At 42.9% G+C, this 21,819-nt stretch overlaps 1 protein-coding gene across 3 annotated transcripts in view; it reads right to left on the bottom strand.

Annotated features, from left to right (window-relative positions):
• The window catches only part of ITGA9 (integrin subunit alpha 9), a 238,026-nt gene extending 226,789 nt beyond the window's left edge, over positions 1-11,237 (bottom strand). For 2 of the 3 annotated variants that reach the window (XM_057376171.1, XM_057376169.1), the window contains exons 1-3: positions 10,930-11,236; positions 2,066-2,193; positions 735-841 (exon numbers count right to left, since the gene is read on the bottom strand). In XM_057376171.1, coding sequence (XP_057232154.1) covers positions 735-841; positions 2,066-2,193; positions 10,930-11,096 — 402 coding nt within the window. In that variant the 5' untranslated portion in view covers positions 11,097-11,236. Of the gene's footprint in view, positions 1-734; positions 842-2,065; positions 2,194-10,929 lie in introns of all 3 variants that reach the window. The other variant, XM_057376170.1, reaches the window with a different exon arrangement.
• Between the last annotated feature and the right edge of the window lie 10,582 nt (positions 11,238-21,819).

Genomic DNA, 21,819 nt, shown 5'->3' with positions numbered 1-21,819 from the left:
GGGATGAGGTCCACCTTGATTAGCCAAGCCAGGGCTTCCCTGGACTTCCCTGTGCCACAGCTGCAGAATTTGACATTTTCCCAATGGACAGGAGTATATACAAGCAATTATTGATCAGAATGTAAGACACACATGTTTCTAGAAAGGTTTTTGCCCAAGTCTCTTTACARTAACATAGGAAAAGTTTTGAAAAAAAAATATTGCAAATCCTAAGGATCTCATCTGCTCTTCTTCTTGTGCATAGTAACCCCACTGAAGACAATAAGTCAATCTACACACAATGAAGGCAACTCTTCTACCTTAAGAGGACATTAATATAAATAAATGAAAAACATGGCCACAAAGACTCATCGTACATTATTCCTTGTAAATTTTSAGACCAAATAAATATGTTTAAGGAAAATATATGCATTCATATTTCCTAAGTAAACATAGGCAAACTACAAAAAGAACAAACTAGCAGGTACTTCCAAGACAAATTATATTTATTCAGTTCAAAGATATAAACCCTCAGATTTAGGAGGAAGTACTTGGCTGATGCGAGTCAGGTGTGATGGCTTGGAATCCTCCCTCTACAAATCATGCCTTCYGGCTGGGGCTCACTTGTGCTTGAATAAACAGAATCTGCTGCCTCTTACTCTGGACTTAACCTGTCACTGCCAAACACAATCCTGATGTGCTTAGCCAGGCAGCAGACACAGTTTTAATGAGATCAAAGAAAAGCAGGAACTTACCAGCACACTTCCACCAGCCTTTGGCTGTCTAGCCAGGCTCACACCCATCCACTCATCATCTCTGTCTTCCTTACAGGTCTTTCCACAGAGCATGCCCCGAGAATTGCCTGCAGAATAAAAGGGAAAGGCAGAAAGGCAAGGAGACATGAGTTCTAAATACTCACCAAGAATACTCACAAGAGATTTCACATCAAACATCTGACGATGCTTTTCTTTCCCTCTGCATCCTGATTATCAGTTCTTGAATGCATTAATACTGACAATGTTTTTACTCTTAAGCAACACGGCACACATACACAGTTGAGGACATACCCCATCCCCAACAGCTAGCAGCTATTACACTATGCCCACAGCTCTACTTACTCCCATCAGGTCAATGGGAGAGGTATCAGATGGCTTCCTGAATGCAATCTTGAAAATGAGATCAGGGACACTTAAAAAAAATGAGGCTGAAATCTGTAGTAATGTCAGGCAGCATTCATGAATCCATGACAATTTACAATATGGCAGCAGGACAAACCACTCAGCTTGCCTGTGTTAAAACACCGTTTTAACACATGTAAGCTTCACAAACAGAAATTCTACTTAGAATATACTAAGTATAAAAAGATGAACAATACTATGCAGAGAAAGCAACATATCACCAAGAAAACCAAAATATTAAAAGGCTTTAATCTTTACCATCATTATACAGCATGAAGTTTTAAATCAGAATTTTACTTTAGACCTCCACCTTCCCCTGCCTCAGATAGTACATCAGAGTAACTGAAGTCAATTCTGATCACATGCAAAAGCATACAAACATGTCTCTCACTGAGAACACTTTAGCACTCAAAGTAAACTCAAGAAATTATTTGCTGCATTATAAGGGAACTCATACATCACATTACTAATAATGCCACATATCACGAGCCCATCACTGCATTGCATGGGGTCATCCCATGTTCTCTTCAGCACTCGCTGGAGCAAGTACTGAAGCAAGCACCCTAAAACACTTATATAGACAGCAACATGCTGAAAAGTCACAATGAAGCAGGTGAAGAAAAGCAGTTGCTCAGGTTAAGCAAGGAAAAATCCATATTTACCTGGTTACTCCCTGGAAAGAGCAAGCAGGGCCCCTGGGAGGACACCAGCACCAGCGGGGTGTTATTTTGTAATGCTGAAGGGAGCATGACACCTTTGCTACTAGTGCTCAAAATCCAACAGGAAAGGCTGATGGCTCTTTCTCAATGTTTTGGGGACAATTTGAAATTGGCAGGAGGATTGCTAGCCATGTGGTTTGAATATTTTTTGGCTGCCTCCTGCTGTCCCAAAGCATCATAACTACCCACCTCTCCCCATATCCAGTTCGGTGCATCTTCTGTCAGGGTTGGTATGGACTCGACATTTAAACACTGCTCCTGGGGACTGAACAGAAGTGCTGTACTTAGATTCTGCCTTTGGAGCACCAACCAAGACCCTGGAAACCAAAAGCAAAGCAACAAGTGATTAATTTCAGGAGGAAAAAAAAAAACCAAACACCACCAAGGCTCACATTGGCTGGCTTCCTCAGCAAAAGCACTTTTCTCAGCAACCTTCTAAAACAATGACACTGATTCACAAACTGAAAACACCATACACAATAAAGGCATTTTTCCACAGTGAAGGCACAAATACTTTTAACAAATTAAATTTCCATTAGGATTTTAACACATTTAAAGTAACACACCCTCAACGTACACCTCTCAAAAGCATTTAGGGAAGCATTAGGAAGTACAGCAGCATCCGCATCTATTTTTTTCTCAGTTTTCTCCCTATCAATCCAGAATTGATACACACACTCACGACAAAAATCTCAACCTGCATTCTTGCCAGCCAGGCAAGATTTGTAAGCTTGTTTAGAAAGTGGAGGCACCCCATTCTCATAACACTTTATATAATTACTTCTTTTAAAAACAACAGCAAAAAGCCCAACCAACAATACAAGCAAATCTCTTCCACAATACATTATTATCAACCAATATTTATCCTTAAGGCTGTGAAGACTTTACCTGGACTACTTATCCCACACGACATCTAGTGTTTCTGGGAAGCCAATGGCCTGCTCTGACCATAGGGTTATCTTTGAAAGATGGTAAGTACTTTTTAATCACTTGTACTAGGATCTAGTTCAGCTGTTTGAAGTCAGCATCTATCTTCTCATGCCCTAAGGGATGCTTTTTGAGGAGGATTACAGGGGAAGCACAAGGTTTAAAGGAGTCCTTTCACTGCCTCCTCATTAAAGGGACAATCTTTCTCAAGCAGTTGTGACCCCAGACCTGGGCAGGTGAGGAGCAGGAGGGAAGCTAAGCAGGAGGAGGGCAACTCGGAGCAGAGCAGTGGGGAACACCAGATAACTAAGTAACAGTTCTGCAATGCTCTTGCACTGTCACACAGAGCTTCTGCATATAAAAACATCCTCATGAAATCTAAGCCTAGGGTCGCCTTTAGTTCCAGCCATCTCTAAAAGGCTAAGGCTCCAGCAGCCCCCTGTGCACACCCAGGCTGCTATTTGGGAGGCAGCAGCTGATGAAGGGGACACTGCTCTTGGTTTAGCCACTAAAGAGCTAGTGGTGCAAAGCCAGTCTGCATACACAACTCTTCCATTCACAGATGGACAGCCCAGCACCAACAACAAAGCGGTTGCTTTCCCTATTTTAAATAAATTTTCCTTTACCCTACAAAGTTCCATACCAACCACCACCCATCATCACCATCCCAGTACACACAGGGAGACCCAAAGCACAAGGTGTGCACTTGTCCAGGGTCAACCTGAGCCATCTGGAAGAGCTTCCCCTGTACCTCATCTATACAGAACAGCAGCACATCTCTACTTCTGACACCCTCCTCTGGACCCTGGATGCAACAAAACTGTTCTGTGGCACTTGACACATGTACAAAACAATGAGAAACCCCTATGTTAGTTAAGTGATCATTTTCTCTGAAGTTTCATGGGCTAAACTGCGTCATTTGGAGAATTCTGATGGAATTGCACTCTTGCACTCTACAACATACATCATATTTTCACAAGTGAGAAGAATTAGTGTCAAACATACTTAAATTGCTAAAACCTACAAAGGCTGCACACTTGGGGAGCAAGTGCAAAAGAGCTTGAAATAATAGCTCTAAATGGAAATTCCACTAGGCAGGCAGCAGATATAAAACCAAATGCCAGTCATTTCATTTACACAGGTAAATGCATAACAATCACTTACTGACATTCATAAGGTCTAACAAAAAAAATATTACTAGCTTAAAGAGTTACAGGTTCAAACTCCTGCACCTAGAACCCAGCAGTTAAAACTTTCGCAGAGCTCCTGTTCAATCTGGTATGGTCCATTCTCACCCACGCCCTAAGATGGTTACCTTCAGGGATGGTTTTCTGTTGGTTCATATGCTTTTTGGTTGGTATTTATCATAAACCAATTACTTTAATTTTATTCAGTGGTTTGAGACTTTCCTTCGTCAACAAAAAGACTTGCTTACTCTTTCACCAGCTTCTGTATGTAGTGGCTTAACTGTTGTAAGAAAGTCACCTGTTCAACAACCATGAGACTTTTCAATGGACCTAGATAGATGACTCATTTTCATCTAAATACTTTGGGACTCCTGGAGCAAAACAAACACCGGTCTTGTATCTCCTCTTTCCTTTAAAACACCTTTGAAATCTTTTGCAATGTGTATGAAACAGCACTGCAATCAGACAAAGCGTTTTTCTTGTGCTACCATATCAAATCAGAAATTCAAAACAAAGCCCTAGAGCCGAATACAGTCTTCTCTCATTTCAGTGCTGTGGAGTCTTGCCTAGCATAAACACAGAAGATATAAATACAACTAGCAGAAGTACATCTTTCCAAAGTACTCAAAATAATTTAACCAGCTCTTGTTTAAAATGACTGGTTTTTGCTGTACAAATTTCCAATACTACTATATGACTATTTGGGCTGTCGGCAAGCAAGCACTGGCAGTCCTCCAGCCTTTTCCCAAAAGGCTTACTATGCGAGTAACACTCTCTGCAGAGATCACTGATGAGAGCAGGTTCTCACCACAACTATGCTATTCTGTGGGAAGCCCCTAGAATGTTAATGAGCAGCTGCATGAAGATACCTTGGACCGGAAACACCACCAAGAGAAAGAGGTTACTTTCTATGAAGAAAGGAACAGAAGCAAGAACAGAAGGAGTGGAGTTTGGGGACATTTTAGGGTCACTTCTCCTTGCTGCACAAAAATCTGTAAGCAACAGCCTCATTGCACTGGCACTGTGAAAAGACTATTGGGGTCTAAACCAAAATAGGGAGCAGTAAGCAGAAAGGCCACTTAACTTTGTCTTCTTGCACTCATATTCACACAATCAAGGACAAACGTCTTCATCTATGAAAATTATGCATGGCTGGAAACCACCCCACTGAAGGAGCTGCAGCAGCCAATTTTAATGGGTGACAAGAAGCTTTCTTGGTCACAAAGAAATTCACACCTCCTTAAAATTATGTCCTGAAGGATAGTWACAATCACTTCACTAGTGATTGACCCACAGGACACACAGATTTGGAAATAAAATGTTGCATTTAACAGAAGGAATAGTGAGCAAAAGTGCAGAGCTGACAGATGGCTGGAGAGATGCCAACCACATTAACCATCAGCCTACAGCACATCAGCAGTKATTAGACAATCACAGTTTAAAGACTGAGGACTGTAGGTACCTCACCTCACTGCAATGTTAAGTGGCAGGGGAAAAATGTCTTTAAATATCCTCGCATATCACAGCACATTTCAAAAGTAATACCACAGAATGGTGTCCTACCATCACATCCCAGTTGAGTTTCTTCCCTTTAGATAGGTCTCTATTACTTGCAAAAAACTTTTCAGTTACTTGAAATAAAAACCCGCGTTTCATCCATAACATGCAGAGCAAGAAGCAGGAGGGATGGATGATMCATGACCAACGACAGCAAACTCAGGTTCCTTGAAATTCCACGGCAAGACGTACAGCACCACTGCTTAGATTGTTCAGCACAACACCCAGTCTCCACTGGGTCAGTCTGTTCCCACAACTTTGATAGACAATAGAGAACAAAAAGTTTTCACTCCCCCAAAGCTGCTGAACAGAGCTTAAGAACTAAGCTGGCAAAAAAAAAAAAAAAAAAAAAAAAAAAAAAAAAAAAAAAAGAAAAGAACATAAAGGTATGCAACAGGGTGATAAATGTGACTGGAGCAAGTGGAGAAACAGATCAAGGCCTACATTGGTTTTTTGGCAAGTTATGTAACAAGAAGCAATAGCGCTTGCCCAAAGAAAATGTTCAAGGAAAGGTTACCTTTATATTGAAGCATTCAGAACATATGACCACCAAAGACCCCTCTTAATAAACTTCCAGAACCACAAAAGAACTGTCAGAAGGAGTCAGATGCATGCAAAATAGTTCTACAAAAGTGCTGTTTATGCATTAGATAAAAAACACATTTTAATGGATATGTATGTTTATGATAAATACCTTCTTGGAAAGTCTCGTGATACATGCAGAACAAKGAGAGATCTGCTGTGTGTAGCACACAGATAAAGAATGCCTGCTTTTTAATGATTCAAATTGTGTTAGAAAGTTTATTACGGCAGATTTTTGAACCACTTTCCTTCTAGCTGCACATAAGTACATGACATGTTAGCAACACATATGCATCAGCCCAAGCTGCAGATCAGCCTTCATTATTTCAGCAGAAGTGCAAACCAGGGAAGAGCAGGGCTGAAGGAATGATGCAACAGCACAGAAACCAGACTCTTTCTTTATTGTAAAACTTGCAGCAGGACACCATGCAACTATACTGACTTCATTACTTTCGCGTGCCAGATCATTATGCCAGACAAGATAAAATGGTTACCCTGGACTTGCCAAGAGATTTGAGAGTGTCAAAAAGAAGGGAGCACAAGGAGGGAAAAGGAGAGAGAATAAAGTAACATCTTATTCATTTTAAAAGATAAAATCAGAGATTTCAAATTATTAACACTTTTTATTGGGGCAAAATTGCTTTTTTTTCTAATTGTCTGGGGTCATTTCTTGGTTGCTTTTTTTTTTATTATTTTTTTACTCCAAGTTTCAAAATTATATCTAGAGAGCATAAGCACTTCAGCTTGTTCCTGCCCCAAATGCAACCAGCCACCTGGTTTCTTGAAAAGAGCAATGATGGGTACCTGAGTAAACCTGTTAGGACTTACAGCCACTTGTATTGGTTTTGCTTGGCCTGGTTTTTGGTAATGGGGGACCCACAAAGACGGATTCTGTGGGAAGCTGCTAAAAGCCTCCACCATGTCCAGCAGAGCCAATCCCTGATGGCTCTGAAGGTGATGGACATCCTGCTGGCCAAGCCTGGGCCAATTAGAGAGGTTGGTTACACCTCTTTGATAACATATTTAAGAAGAAATCACAACAAATAAGCACACAGTTTTTTTCCTAGCCAGAGAAGAGGAGGAGGTGAGAATATGTGAGGAATAATATGGAGACACCAAGGTCAGTGGAAAAGGAGGAGGTGCTCCAGCCACTGCAGCTGAATTTCCCCTGCAGGCCATGGTGATGACCATGGTGGAACAGGCTGTTCACCTGCAGCTCATGCGGTCCACAGGGGATGCAGAAATCCACTTGTAGCCCATGGGGGAGGTGCCCACACAGGAGTGAGTCAATACCTGGAAGAGGCTGTGGTCCAGTGGGAGACCCAGTGGACAGATGGAGTCCCTGCTTCCAGRCTGGAGCAGCGAGTCCTTGGAGTACAGCACCCAGTGGACAAGTGACCCACACCATAGCAGTTTTGGGAGGACTGTTTGCCCATGGGAGGAACTCACATTGCACCACTTTTGGGATGACTACAACTCATGAGATTTGGACCCATGCTGGAGGAGTTCAATGAGAACTGTCTCCTGCGGGAGGGACCCCACAGCGCAGCAGGGGAAGGACTCCTCTCCCTGAGTAATGGAAGAAGATCTGGGTAACGAACTGACCAAAACCCCCACGGGGAAGGAGGGAGGAGGTTGGGGGAAGAAAAGAATGTCTTTAAGGGCTTCTTCTCACTATCCTCCTCTGTCTCTTTTAGTAACAAGTTCACTTTGAAATTTTAATTTGAGCCTGTTTTGCCCTTGGAGTGTTTCCTCCAGGTCTTTATCACAACTCATGACTGCTTCATTCTTTTTTTTCCATCTCCTCTGCCCAGAGAGCAAGTGAATGGCTGTCATGGGGGCCTGGCATTTGGCCAGAGTAAAACCTTGACACCACTTACAGAAGGAAAAGGAGGAACAGTCAGAAATTCCATAACCTCAGGACATCAGTGATGAGAAACGTTTCTTGAGACAGAAAAACATGCAAAACCAGCTTAATGGAACCATCATTGCAATCAACTACTGCAGAAAACTTCAAAGGCACTGACTTGCTCCACTATTGTAGTGGTGGCTGAACATCCATATTCCACTACAATCTATGTGTGCAGCAGCCTGACTATTCATATTTATCTGATGTAAGATTTCATATCAAGCATCCCCACCCTCCCCCCCTTTTTTTTCATTCAACATGAATATTTGGCTCATATAAATCCTGAAAAATCATCAAACCCTGAAGCAGTTTACTGGAAACCGGCAAGTCTAGGGTAAGCAATACACACAGGTGCCTTTGTGGTCTTGGAAAGCAATTAGTCGAAACATGGATGATGTGGCTATGAGAGATACCATCTTAACATGAATCAGTTACCACATATATATATATATATATATATATATATATATATACATACACACACACATCAGCACATGGACAGGCTACTGAGAAAAACACAGTGCTCATGATCAGAAGTACATTAGTTGAGTATCCAGCCCTCAAGCAATAAAGAGCAAGAATTCCCTGAACACTTTCAAATGCTTGAGAGCATGTTAACATATTAAACAATTTTAGATGGGCAGGAGCCCTATCAACCTCAGATATGATCAATTACATTTCTGCAGGCTCACATAGCACTAAGCTCACCAGGCAAGTCTTGGATGCCCAGAATATCACTGTTTAAAATTATTTTAACTAGTTCCCATTGCAATGTACAGACCACACAGACATGAGAAAACTGAAGTCATATCTCATCCTTGGGCATATAAAAGTCACAAGAAGAAAGAAAAAAGAACTTAACACACAAAACCAAACAATAACCCTGACTTTTAAGAGGAGCTTGTTCAGAAAACTGGAGAAGGATGCACATACTTTTAAGAGAGTTTCATTACAGACGTTTAGAATTCATGGACACATGGACCTTCAGGACACATTAAGAGCAAAACTGCACATAGAAAACCAAGGAGACCGTAAAAATACTTATCTCCTAAACTTGGACCCCAGTGTCTGTTGGGAACAGGATTCTGAAGTACCCATGAAAGCAAACTCCCTAGTCCCACAATGAAAAGATGAGCTTTTCCCATCAATGGTGGCAATCCCACCCTCATGCTTTCTCACAGTGCTGATGCTGACCATACCGAGCTGCCATTAACCCTTCCGGATGTTAGGCCTAACAACTTCTTTATTTTAAAACATTTGATGAACTTAGGTGTTTATTAGTTTGGGGTTTTTTTCTTCTGGGTGCCATAGCCAAGGAACCACAAAACAACTCAATTAAAAAAAAAAAAAAAAACAACAAGGATTTTATGCAACTGGAGATTTCCATTTTGAGCACCAGACTTCTAACAGATTGCTGCCTTCAGACAGATGCTCAACATTTAAAGTCCAGCATATTTCTAAACAAAGTGGGGTATCTGGGAGACTCCTCCCTAGTCTACTTTTCTTCTAAAAATATWACACTAGCAGGTGCTATCTGAATATAATTCATCTTATTAATCAGATTGAAAGATACTTACATAAGAAACAACAAATTCTACCCCTTTCATCCCACTATACTGCACTATATCAGCACTTTATTCACACCATTGCAAATCCCCAGCAACTTGTACTGAATACAAGTTCCTTTCAGCCTTTGCATCCTTCACTGGTTCCTGACCKAAGTTAAGCATTGCTTTAAACTGAGAGCTTTTCTTCTCCCAGAGGGCTTTCCTCTATGAAATCTTCTTCTAAGTCTTTAAAAATGAATTCTCCATGAAAGCCACTATGGAGAAAGGCAGAGCTTCTACTTCTGAACTAAAGGGTGTAAAAGAAATTCATTTTTAAAGAACTGTATGCCAGAATGAATACATTTATTTATACCACAGTGCACCAAAGTTCCAGCACCAATAGCTGAGTATCTAAGCATAAAAAGATAAAGACATGCTTTGTGGATACTTACTGCTAGCAGAGGCTCCTAGTCACATTAGAAGTGCACCAGATGACATCAACTAGGTCCAATTAAGAGAAATCACTTTTAATTCTAACAAAGAGCCTCTAACCCAGACAAGAGTATGGTTCAATGCTCTTTTCAATCAACAGGAAAACAAGAAACTTGCCATTTTCACCAATTTTTGGATGCAGAATAAACTTTCAATCCAGCCTTTTTTTTCTTTCTTTTTTTTTTTTTTTTTTTTTTTTTTTTTTTTTTTTTTTTTTTTTTTTTTTTTTTTTAAGTTACTCTCCGATTGGGAAGAGTCTGTTTAGCCTCCGAAGGAATTTTGTCTCCTGCGAGGCAAAGTGCAGCTCTGTCGATGCTGAGCGCGCTTCTCCCGCTGGAGGTTACCGCTATTAGAAACATTTCCCATTAACACGGCAAAATCCATCATCTTTCGTATTCCGTGCGCTTTTTCGTACCTGGTCAAGACGATGAGCTGCTAACTATATCCCGCGAGGATGAGGGACCGCGCACAGAGTCGAGATAACGGCCGCGGGCCGGCTGGCGCTTGAGGACAGTTAGGTCACGATGCCGAGGGCCGGCTGCCAGCCCGGAAAGGACATTCCCGTGTTAAAACACCTCCCAGCGCGGGGCCCCTCTCGTACACAAGGGGCGCGGAGCCCACAGCTCTAACTCCACCTCACCCACACGAAGGGAGGAGTGCGGGGAGACCCCCCGCAGCCAGGGCGGAGGCGCCTCTTCGCAGCCCTTGCGAGGGGGCTAGGGTCCCGCTGCCCAGCTGCGGGAGATGCGGCTGCCGCGAGGGATGGATATCCCGGCAGCGACCGCCCGGCCGCATCTCCGCCGCCACCCGCGCCCCCTCCCACCTTGGGCACGCAGGGGCCGCGCTACTCACCACCGCGTGCTATCGTGGTAGTGCTGTAGCACCGAGTATCCGAAGAAGGAACCGTTGGGACCCCGGAAAATCACGGGGCGACCTACGTCCACGTTGTAGGAACGCACGAGGGTCACCCACAGCAAAACCCACAGCAGCTGCGCTCCGCGCTGCCGCGCCTCCGGCATCCTGCGAGTCCCGAAACAGCCGCCCCTGTCGGAGCCGCTAAGCGCTGAACCCCGGGCGGCCGACCCCACGTCGCCCCCAACGCCGACTCCAAGGTGGYGTGGCCGTGGCCGGGCGCGGCGCTTTTGTGCCCGCCCCGCGTCGCTTCTCGGCCCGGCCCCGCCGCGCCCCGCGCGGGCACCGCGCGCCCCTCCGCCCTGGCCCCCGTGGCGCCGGCGCCCCCTAGCGGCGCGCTCTGTCCACTCGGCGCCGCGCCCGGCCCCGCCGCCCGGCTCCTCCCGCCGCGTCACCCGCGCAGCCCCGTTGCTACGCCTGGCTGTCCCTCTCTTCCACGAAACTGTCCGTCAGCTGGGGCGTTCTCTCAATTTTCCACCTACTCTCGTTCTCGCCCAGCTCCGCCCCCCTCCCCTGGTCGGCGGCTCGAAGAGAGAAAGAGAGAAGCTTAGGGCAGACATGGAGGAATCAGTCCCGCTTTCCATTAGTCTGAGGCTATCAGCCTACTTGGCACCTGGAGAGGAACGCTTCGTCAGTGACAGAAGAAAGATCTGATTTGCGTCATGCTGAAAGGCACGGGAGATTTTCTTGGAAAAAGGGAAGACATGAGGAGAGGGGATGTCATTTTTCAGGGTGGCAGAAATGAAAATACTTCAGCGAAAAAAATCAGACCAGTGTTTTCCAGAAGTCAGATCTGAAAAAGAAGCAGCAACCTTTGTGGTTAAGTAAAAGCTGAAAATAATTGTTCTAATACTTTAAAAGTTTGACCATCTGAGAGCAAAAATAACTAGTCAAACATGCACTAGTAGATGAGCAAGAGCAAAGGCAAGAAGATAGACCACTTCAAAGGATAAGACAAGGATGGTCATCACTCTGCAGGAAAAGGGGAGAGGAGTTATGCACTAGAAGACTCTTGGGCCTACAAAGCTCATCCTTTTGTTAAAGTAAAAAGCAATATATTTTAGTGCTTCAGATTCATATGTTTAGATCCTTCTTGAGGATCAAGCCCAGAATCTCAAAGGAGAAATAGTTTCTCACAGGTAATTGTGACCTTCTTATGTTGTTAGCCTTGGCTTTGGCTATTTGAATTCCATGTATACCCCTCAACCATAAGGAAGTGCACTAGGAGAAGCAGAGCGAGTCCTGGGAAACACAAGAATAATGGGGCCAGGAAYTCTGGTATGACAGGAACTGCTTCTTGCATATGCACACAATGGTTAATGGGGAATTTGCTTCTGATGACACCAGTGATCTCCAGGAAAGGTGCTGCTGTTGAAGCTCTTGGAAAGCTGGCATGGAAAAACACTATTGCAGGTCAAATCTTCTTTCAGTGAAAGAAGCTCTTGGTGAAAGAGGAATCTCTTTTCTGCAAAATGTTTGCCCAGGATTTGTGTTCGATGAGGAGGGAATTTTGGGATAAGCTGTTTTGATCCAAAAATGATCTGAGTAAGACTCTGCAACTTATATAATTTTAAGTTGTGAAGTAGGTATGTTTATTGCAGCACTGGGTGAGCGGGAGGTACTCCTCAAAGCTGCGCACACCCCAGCACGGGTATCACTTGGTATATATCTGGTTACATGTTACACATTCACCAATTTTGAAATTTGCCTATAAATATGCATGACCTATTCCTGCTTCATATTATAATGAGTTCAAAAGTCATTTCCATGTGCCCACGCCTGCACAGTGTTATTTGGTAGTGGGCTCCAGGAGTCTCAGGAGGAAGTAAAATTCTCATCCTCTTGTCTTGACCTTTTCACCTTTCTGTCTTGCACATGCTCTCTGAGTCCCTGGCCCAAGTCCAAACAACAACTCTGGTTTTAGCCAGTGTAGGGGTTCCACCGACACAAGCTGGGTCACAGTCTCTGCTTTTGCCGATAATCTTTTACTTCTCATTCTGCTTTGACAAATACAATCAACATTAAGTAAGCAATATACACTGTCTAGCAAGCAGTTAGCGATATATACTTTTTAGCAAGCAGTTTCTAACAAGTTATCCTGTAACTTCTAACTTCCCTGCATCAATCCCCCCTATTCTATAAAATTAGTAAATTCTTTTGCTGATACATACATTCTTCTTCTAGCAAATTCTACGAAAGGTGCTCTCAATGCCTTACCACGTGCTTTTGACAGAGAATGTTGTAACATTCTCCAATTCCAAACAAATAACACAAGATAAAACAAAGCTAACACTAACTAATAGTAAATGAACTATAATAGGGTGACATAGTGTATTTAGAATACCAGTTGCGGTAGGTGACCACCCAAAGAGCACATCACCAGTGATGACTTGCATCTTGTCTTGCCCTTTGCAAGGCTCTGCTTATCCTTTCTGAGTCATGATGTATAGTAATTTAAGTTTTCTTTCCATTTTCCTGGATTTCTTTCAAAATTTCAATCAGGTCTTGATGCTTTACTAATTGTCTTATTAATGTGAGGTTCATTCCAATAGGTATGGGTGACAACTTGTGGTACATAGTGTAATTAGACTTTATCAACTGGTGGGATACAACTGAAGCTAAATACAAAAAGTCACACCCAATGATCTTAACAAAATTAAAGATACAAAAATTAGAATAATTCTTAACATTTAAGATTATGTTATCACTATCTAACTTCACAGAAGCAAAACAGTCCTTAAGCACACACAACCCTGACCAATATACACAAGCACAGTCTTTTGACTGGAATCTGAATGGACTTCAAAGTGGCAAATACCTTGCCCCATATCAAGGCATATGTGCTGGGCATCAGTTGTATTGCTTTCACAGATAAACCCTTGTTCTCATGTAATACAGGATTCTAAATTCACAGTTTGCCACTTTTKCTCTACCATCCAGGCCCATACCCTATGCTCAGAGGGATAGAGGACTGTTTTCTCATGGTTTAATCCTAGTGAAACAATGGAGTGGATAATGTAGACCGTAGCATTACGTATAGTGAGCACAAAGGCTGTGGCCATATTAGCAATAGGGTCATAGGTAAAGTTTACCAGGGTCCACCAAGACTGAAATTTTCTTTCTAGATCAGTGGCATTGTCCCAAACAATTTTCCAAAATTCAATAGGAAAAGTGCCTTCACTACCTTCTCTTATAATTAAGGCAGCTGCTGACTGTGTCCATACTTGTGCCTCTATACAACTAAGGGCTAAGGATACATTGTCCTGGACTATACCAAGTGCATTTATTATTAATTCATGGTCCTGTTCTTCAACTTCTTCCCATTTTGGTGACACTTTTGAAACTTGCCAAGGTTCACTCCCTAATGATAATAGAGAAGATTGCAGGGGTTGTCTTAATCTTGCCAAATCACTAGTTACAGTAGCTAATTTATTCACTGATATCTCTGAGTCAATTTCGTTTAAAACTCCTAATCCTGTCCCAAACACTCCAGTTAAGTCCCTTCGTGTTCTACTCCTGAAGGGCACTTGTTTCCTCAGCCAAATTATCCATCCCATGAAGGATGTTTGTAGGAAAGGAGAACGTGGTGGTTGAATTTCAGAAACATTGATTTGCATTGTCAGTTCAACATGCTTGAGAGACCACTCTGGGTTAAACAATTGTTGTTGACCCGTGTTCCTTATTATATATGGGCCAGTTTCATAAATCTTGGGTTCAGCTTTAGGTGGTGTGGTTTGGATTTGGGCCTAAGTGCTGGCATAGGTTGTAACAGGTCCAACTATGGCAGTTATTTTAAATTTGAATGAGAGCCCTATTGTATCCTGGGTCCAAAGACAAACCACTTCAACAGTCTGTACTAATGTGAAAGTATACCAACAGTCCAATTTACTTGAACTAGTACAAGTTTTGTCATGCTTATCAGTAGGGGTAGCTGAGACACTTAATTGGATTGCTTTTTCATAGGCAGTCCCCTTAACCATTTGGCATCCTATATTGATTACCTCACCTACAATCCCCTAAAGTTGTCACAGCCTTTGTTTTTCTCATTCTTGTCTTGCATATACCTGATTTTCGTGCATAACCACATTTAACAGATTTAAACCCTTCATATCAGAATACCTCCCCATGGATCCAGTATACCGCCAGACACCTTGAGACCAAGGCCAATCAGTATTGCCCTGGCTAGAGGTACTCTCCCATTTCTGGATTATAATCATGATAGTGAGAAAAATAATTTTCCTGGTTGAACTTGCGTGACATTCCATGGAGAATTATGAACCTTTTTCACTATGGTATGATGAATCCAGGCATTCTTCGAAAGTGGTAAGGAGTACCTGAAATGGTCCTCCCAATGTGGCTCCAGAGTTTTTTTCTGCAAAAGACTTAACATATACATAATCCCCAGGTTGAATATCATGCACAGGACCATCTAAACCTTGACTTCGGGTTCCAGCCAAGTGCTTTTCAATCTTTCTGAATTGCTTGCCTAAAGCCACCATGTAGGTAGTCATTATTTCTTCCCCAGCTTGGGTAGATATTCCCTTTTGTACTCCATACTCCATTCTCATAGAGTATTTCAAATGGGCTTAACTGTTCTCTAGTACTGAGTTTGGTCCGAATTGGTAGCAATGCAAGTGGGAGAGACTGGGGCCAGGGTAAATGGACTTCTTGCCCTAGTCTCACAATCTGTTGCTTGATTAGATGGTTCTTTTTTTCCACCTGGACAACTTGATTGAGGATGGTATGGGGTGTGGAGTTTCCATTTTATGCCTAATTGGCAGCTGATTTGCTGTACCACCCTTGCAATAAAGTGGGGTCCTCTGTCTGAGGATATTGTGGCTGGAACCCCAAAGCGCGGTATTATTTCTTGTAGCAATACTTTAGTTACTTCCCGGGCCTTRGCGGTTCTGGTGGGAAAGGCTTCTGGCCACCCTGAAAAGGTATCTGTTAATACCAATAAATATCGATACCCCCCTTTTGTTAGAAGTTCTGTGAAATCAATTTGCCACTGCTGTCCAGGTYCATGGCCCCTTCCAATTTGACCAAGTTTTATTTTGTGAATAATTTTGGGTTTAGTCTGGAGGCAAAAGTCACACTGCTGGGTTACCTGCTTGATGGTGTCTTGTAAATGCCTGGCAATAATTTTATCATTTAGATAATTATACAGAGCATTTACACCCCAGTGTGTTTTCTGATGTTCCTCCCTAATTAATGACCACAATAAATGAGAAAGGATTATTATCCTTCCCTCTGCTGTAATTGCCCATCCCTCTTGGTTATATGTTCCCTTTTCATCCTTTATTAACTTCCTATCTTCTTCATTATATAGGCTTACCCTCTAGGGAGACCTTCCCATCTGGGATCAAGCCTCCTTCCGTTGCTATCTGACCTTTTGCTGCCCTTTTTGCCTCTCTGTCCGCCAGCTCGTTTCCTTCCTCCAATTCAGAGCTCACCTTTTGGTGTGCCTTAATGTGCATGATTGCTACCTTCTCAGGTAGCTGGACTGCTTCTAACAGCAGTAATATTTCTTGTGCATGTTTGATATATTTTCCTTTTGAGTTCAACAGTCCCCTTTCTTTCCAAATGGCTCCATGTGCATGTACAATCCCAAATGCATACTTTGAGTCTGTATAGATGTTTATTTTCTTTCCTTCTGCTATTTCCAGGGCACGTGTCAGATCAATTATCTCAGCTTTCTGTGCAGAGGTGTTTGTTGGCAAAGGTCCAGATTCTATAACCTTTTTGTAGGTAGTAACTGCATACCCAGCGTGTCACTTTCCACTAATAACGTAACTGCTCCCATCAGTGAACCAGGTTTCTGCGTCATCTAAAGGGGTATCCTTTGGATCCCGACGACTGGAGTATATAGCTTCAATGGTCTCCAAACAATTGTGATGTACCGGCACTCCTTCATTTCCACTGAGGAAAGAACCTGGGTTGACAGTGTTAATCACCACTATTTCTACATCATCTTGTTCCACCATGATGGCTTGGTATTTCAAGAAACTCTGTGGGGAAAGCCAGTGACCGCCTTTCATTTCCAGCACTGTGGACACTGTGTGTGACACTAGCACAGTCATTTTCTGGCCCAATGTAAACTTACGTGCCTCCTGAATGTTCATCACAACTGCTGCAACAGCCCTGAGGCACCCTGGCCATCCTTTGACCATTGTATCTAGTATTGACCATATACATCTATTGACCACTGTAGTTGTCGGTACAAACACAGGTCTTGTGCTAATATTCCCAAGGCAATTCCCTGTTTTTCATGGGAGAACAGAAAGAATGGTTTACTCATGTCTGGAAGTCCTAGAGCTGGAGCTGATGTGAGGGCATTCTTTAGCTGATTAAAGGCCTTAGTGGCTTCTTTTGTCCACTGAGATCCATCTGTTCCATGTTTATGAGAGCATATAGGGGCTTTACAAGTAAACCATAATTATAAACCCAAAGTCTGGACCAGCCCGTGATTCCCAAGAATGTTCTGAGTTCTTTCACAGTCTGAGGTTTCAGAGTCTGGCAGATGGCTTGTGATCCTGCCCCAAGCTCCTTTGTCCTGCACTGATCTCATAGCCCAGGTACATCACCTTTTTTTTCATTACTTGGGCATTTTTTTTGAAAGCCAGTATCCCTGTAGTCCTAGAAAATTTAGCAGACTTACCGTCCAGGTAAGACAGGCCTCTTCAGTCTTGGTAGCTATCAAGAGGTCATCCACATACTGCAACAGCTTTCCTTCTGATACTGGGACCTCCCAGGATTCTAAGTCCTTGGCAAGTTGATCTCCRAATATGGTASGACYATTYTTGAACYCTTGAGGCAACACTGTCCAGGTGAGCTGGGTTTTACGCCCACTTTTAGGGCTTTCCCATTCAATAGCGAATATTTTCTGGCTGGCTTTGTGGAGAGGGAGGCAAAAGAAGGCATCTTTCAAATCTAGAACAGTAAACCAAGTTAACTCCGGTATTAGTTCAGTTAGTAATGTATATGGATTTGCCACTACAGGGTAGAGATCCTCTGTAATCTTCTTTACAGCCCTTAAATCCTGTACTACCTGGTATAATCCATCAGGTTTGCGAACGGGTAGTATAGGGGTGTTAAAATCAGACTGGCCTTCTCTTAATAATCCTAGCTGCAAAAAGTTTTCTATTACTGGGCTGACTCTATCTTCTTTTCTTAAAGGATATTGTTTAACTCTAACTGGCTGGTTTCCCACTTTGAGTTTAATTTTTATGGGAGGTGCACTCTTAGCTCTCCCTGGAACATCAGTAGCCCAAATCCCAGGAAATACCCGATTTGTTATTTCCTCTCTAATTCCTTCTTTGGTCTCAGGGGTTGTCAATATTAAACTTAATATTTCTATATATTGTTGATCATTCACCTCCAGAGTAATTTCCCCATTTTTAAACATAATGGTTGCTTGTAATTGTTCCAATAAATCCCTACCHAAGAGTGCTTTTGGGGAATTGGGCACATAAAAAAACTTACGAATTCCCCATTGTTTCTCAAGTTTATACTTCAAAGATTTACAAAAATAAGCTTTTCCAAGAGTGACCAGTGGCCTCTTTTACCATGATATAATCATCCCCCACAGGCATCAGAGCTTTATTCAAAACTGAATAAGTTGCCCCCATATCTACCAGAAATTCTACTTCTTTCTCCTTTTCCCCTAGCTTTAATATAACCTGGGGATCTGCTAGGTTGGAATCCCCCAGTCCTCTTCAGTCTTCCCTCACATGTGCAATCTCTTTCTCTTCAGAATGATCCCATCTCTTATTGGGATATGTATTCTTTCTCTCAGGGCACTCATTCTTCCAATGCCCAGATTTTTTGCAGCATGCACACTGGGTTTTGTGCAGTTTGGTTTTTCCTTGCTTCTGACTCCCTTTCTGGTTGTTCCCTTCTTTTCCACCAACGTCACTAACTTCTTGACCCCCTCTTTACATTTTGCCTCCCGGTTACTGTACACCCTCCATGTCTCATCTAATAATACCTCCAAATTTCTACTCTCAGTTGAATGCAGTTTCTGGAGTTTGCATCTAATGTCCCTCTGCGATTGGCCCAAAAGGAGAGACACTAGCTGTTGTATCCCCACCTCTGACCCAGGGTCCAGTGTCGTGTTTCTGCGCATAGCATCTTTTAATCATTCCAGAAAGTCAGTTAAAGACTCGCAGGAGCCTGGTTTGATTGCATACAGTGCTGACCAATTAATGGTTTTAGSAATTGCCTTTTCCATGGCTTTTACTATCCACTCCTGATAAGCCTGTAGTTTAGCCATTTCAGCTATTCTATTTGGATCCCATTTCAGGTCCTGGAGTGGCAACTATTCTTTGTGATCCTCCTGTTGTGCTTTATAATAGTCTTCAGCCAAATCCTGTGCTCTTATCACAATTAAGTTTTTTTCAGTTTCTGTTACAGCTTCCAATAACAACTGAGTATCATTCCTATCGGGATTATGTTTTCTCATTATAAAACATAAATGTTTACTTACGATTATTGGATCGGTTGGATAATCTTTTGCAATCTTTTTCCAAGCTTCTATGTCAATAGTAGAAAAAGGTACCTTGATCAGCACTCTATTGCCCTCAGGCCCTACTGCCTCGCGTAGGGTGCTTGCAGGACCTGCCCCTGCTTCCTCATGTTCTGGCAGAGACTGGGCTCCCTAGTGGAGATGGCGCGTCCTCCGAGTCTGCCTCATCCTCTCGCTTCCTAGGAGGGTGCTTAAGAAAATAACTTAATTCTTGTTCCTGTGTTGTCTGGGTTGGTACATCTTTGACCTATACTGCATGCTGAAAAGCACCTAAGTCTGCTTTTAGTAGCTTTATTTTCTCTTTCCAAAGCCAGTACTATGGGGTCTTGTGGTGGCACTGTCCCATAGTCTCTCTGCCACTCAGGGTGATTTCAGAGAGTGAAAAGCATATCTGCATAAGAGACCTCATCCCACTTTCCYTCTCTCCTCAAGAACAGCATTAACTGCAGTAGGGTTTTATAATCTAAAGATCCAAAAAGTGGCCATTTTGCCCCATCATCAAATTTATATAAAGGCCACCAATTATTGCAATATTTAATAAGAACTTTCTTACTTTCCATTCCTCTTGTTCTAACTATTTTTTTCCAGTGTACTAATGTACACCCAAGAGGGTTTTTTGCCATTATTTCTTTATCCTGGCTAGTTCCCATTTTATTCCAGTGTTATATTACTCACTCCAGATCACGTGTATTACATTAACCACTTTTTGTGTACCTTTTATCTCCTTGGATAAAACCACTGGAGTGGGGAGATGTCCCTGGGTTAGTGTTCCCTTCCCATTTTTCCCTCCCCCGTCCCGTTTAACCACTGTAGCCTAAACTACCTACACAGCATGCAATCACACGAAACACAGTCACAGCAAAGACACATTACAAAATAAACTAATAAAGAAATACAACTTACTTCCTGAATCTGGGCTCTTGGGCACCACCACTTCCTGGGTCCGGTCCGTGCTTCACATCTGGGATCCGGGTCTCCACAGACACACACAGGCACACTCAGTCTCGGAGCTCCATACACACAACCAGGTTCTGCCTACCCTTTCTCCTGCCTCCTATACAGTCACTGGCAGGCCTGTACTCAGGTAACAGCAGAACTTTCGCCTCAATCCCACTTGGCAGATCTTGAAAAATCCTTTCCTGGCCGGCAATCAGCCGGCACTTGCAAGCCCTAACAGGGACCTCGTTGTGCACCAAGCATCCCTGGTGTCTTACCAACACACTGGCTACGCGTACGCCTTGTAGACCTACTGATTAAAAAGCATACTGTTCCTAGGAAGTGCCAGTGGGTACTTCTCTGCCCGTGTGGTGGATGTACCGGAAGCGGGGTTCTTTCAGGAAAAAAAAGGACCTGGGGCACACCAAAGAGTCCGATTCTGGCCAGCCCCCACACTGGACAAAGGTTCTCCTGCCTGGCTCGCCAGAATGATCCAAAAATGATCTGAGCAAGACTCTGCAACTTATATAATTTTAAGTTGTGAAGTAGGTATGTTTATTGCAGCACTGGGTGAGCGGGAGGTACTCCTCAAAGCCGCGCACACCTCAGCACAGGTATCACTTGGTATATATCTGGTTACATGTTACACATTCACCAATTCGAAATTTGCCTATACATATGCATGACCTGTCCCCGCTTTGTATTACAAGGAGTTCAAAAGTCATTTCCATGTGCCCACGCCTGCACAGTGTTATTTGGTAGTGGGCTCCAGGAGTCTCAGGAGGAAGTAAAATTCTCATCCTCTTGTCTTGACCTTTTCACCTTTCTGTCTTGCACATGCTCTCTGAGTCCCTGGCCCAAGTCCAAACAACAACTCTGGTTTTAGCCAGTGTAGGGGTTCCACCGACACAAGCTGGGTCACAGTCTCTGCTTTTGCCGATAATCTTTTACTTCTCATTCTGCTTTGACAAATACAATCAACATTAAGTAAGCAATATACACTGTCTAGCAAGCAGTTAGCGATATATACTTTTTAGCAAGCAGTTTCTAACAAGTTATCCTGTAACTTCTAACTTCCCTGCATCAATCCCCCCTATTCTATAAAATTAGTAAATTCTTTTGCTGATACATACATTCTTCTTCTAGCAAATTCTACGAAAGGTGCTCTCAATGCCTTACCACGTGCTTTTGACAGAGAATGTTGTAACATTCTCCAATTCCAAACAAATAACACAAGATAAAACAAAGCTAACACTAACTAATAGTAAATGAACTATAATAGGGTGACATAGTGTATTTAGAATACCAGTTGCGGTAGGTGACCACCCAAAGAGCACATCACCAGTGATGACTTGCATCTTGTCTTGCCC

This window comes from Malurus melanocephalus, unplaced genomic scaffold (genome assembly GCF_030028575.1).
Source record: "Malurus melanocephalus ecotype Western Australia unplaced genomic scaffold, MMel_1.1 scaffold_271, whole genome shotgun sequence".
NCBI classification, from domain to species: Eukaryota; Metazoa; Chordata; class Aves; order Passeriformes; family Maluridae; genus Malurus; species Malurus melanocephalus.
The sequence above is the reverse complement of the archived record's forward strand: the minus strand, read 5'-3'. Positions and strand labels throughout refer to the sequence as shown.